The sequence below is a fragment of the Solanum tuberosum genome, unplaced genomic scaffold (genome assembly GCF_000226075.1).
Source record: "Solanum tuberosum cultivar DM 1-3 516 R44 unplaced genomic scaffold, SolTub_3.0 scf00384, whole genome shotgun sequence".
NCBI lineage: Eukaryota > Viridiplantae > Streptophyta > Magnoliopsida > Solanales > Solanaceae > Solanum > Solanum tuberosum.
In genome coordinates, this window is record NW_006239308.1 from 136,133 (window position 1) to 137,754 (window position 1,622).

Below are 1,622 nucleotides of genomic sequence, written 5' to 3' on the forward strand. Positions count from 1 at the left end.
GGGGGGGGGTTCTATGGATAACACTGGATATATATCATTATCTGTTATGCTGAATAAAGATGTAACATCTAACTATTCTCTTTATACAGGATGGTGAAATTTGGAATTTCACTGTTCGTGCATTTGATCCACCACTTCCGGAACGCACCATCACTGTTAACTATGATGGTTTTGCTGAAGGTTTGCCCTATAGACTGCTATAAATAAAAATGATCATTTTGCAAAGAAATGTGTTTTCGGTGTTATTCCTTACGCTTTGATAAATATGTTCAATTTTGATGAATTTATTGGCTTAACTGTTTCACTGCAGATGTAAAAGTGGGTGATGATCTACTAGTAGATGGTGGAATGGTGAGATTTGAAGTGATTGAGAAAATTGGCCCAGATGTTAAGTGTCTTTGCACGGATTCTGGACTTCTTTTACCTCGGGCTAATCTGACATTTTGGCGGGATGGTAAATTAGTAAGGGAACGCAATGCTATGCTGCCCACAATTTCCTCAAAGGTTTGCACCTATATTCCTTTCCAGTTCCTTTGAAAATAATTTATGAGCTTGGTTTACATAATCAAAAATTGAGATCTATATTTTGGTTGAAACTGTTTCTGGTATGAACCTTTTGCCTTATTGTTGCACCTTTTATATTGTTCAGTTATATTGCCCCTTAATGTTGTCAAAATTAGTAAAGTCAATAACTCGGGACCAATAATATTCCCATTGAAGCAAGTACCTAACAAAATTATTTTTCTCATTCAAACACCACTCCAGGTTAATACTACACATGAATTTCAAACTTGTGAGTATCAAAAGATAAATTAGTTTTCTCCTTTGTACATGTGAGAAATATATTACAAATCAAAATGTAAGTTTAGTACATTACAAAGACTTGGATTTGCACACCCTAAAATAGCCATACAAATCACCAAATTCAAGTTACAATTTGATCGCTATGTGATCCAACAAGCCTCCAAAATTACATATAAGTGTGATAGACGGATCATGTACAAGTCCCAAATCCATACAAAACATAGATTCTATGCAAATGTGCTCTTCATAAAAGATTCCAAAAAGTCTACTTCAAATGGCCATCTTCAAATCTCTTCCCGAGCATACTATTGCTATGCATAAAACTTAGTGGTACATAAACTTTAGACTTGAAGCCATTAGATTCTCCAATTCCCTTTTAAGTTATAGGTAGCTCAAATGGAGCATAAACATAGATAGCTTGGAGACAGAGATCTAGAACTTTGTGGATAAAACAAGGGGACAAAAATACAAAGTTCTTTCAGAGAATGGCAAATGCTCATAAGAGGTTCAACCATATTGATAAACTGGTGGTAGATGATCAAGAACTGGTGGATCCTATAGATATCAAAACAGAAATTATTTCTTTTTATAGGAAGTTGTACAAGGAAAATGAGAACTGGAGACCATCCTTTAACATGAACCAGTGTCCTTCCATCAGCTTTGAGGAGCAACAAGAACTACAAAAGCCTTTTGAAGAAGAGGAGGTCCTTCTTGGACTTAAAGCTTGTGCTGTAGACAAAGCACCAGGTCCAGATGGATACACAATGGTTTTTTTTGTTAATTGCTGGAAGATAGTGAAGGGGGATTTTTTTTTTTTT

The 1,622-nt window shown here is 35.3% G+C and overlaps 1 protein-coding gene across 1 annotated transcript in view; it reads left to right on the top strand.

Annotated features, from left to right (window-relative positions):
• Positions 1-1,622, top strand: part of LOC102581596 (pyruvate kinase isozyme A, chloroplastic) — a 15,129-nt gene that overhangs the window by 3,326 nt on the left and 10,181 nt on the right. Inside the window, exons 2-3 of the mRNA XM_006362093.2 lie at positions 90-180; positions 311-504. Coding sequence (XP_006362155.1) covers positions 90-180; positions 311-504 — 285 coding nt within the window. The remainder of the gene's footprint in view (positions 1-89; positions 181-310; positions 505-1,622) is intronic.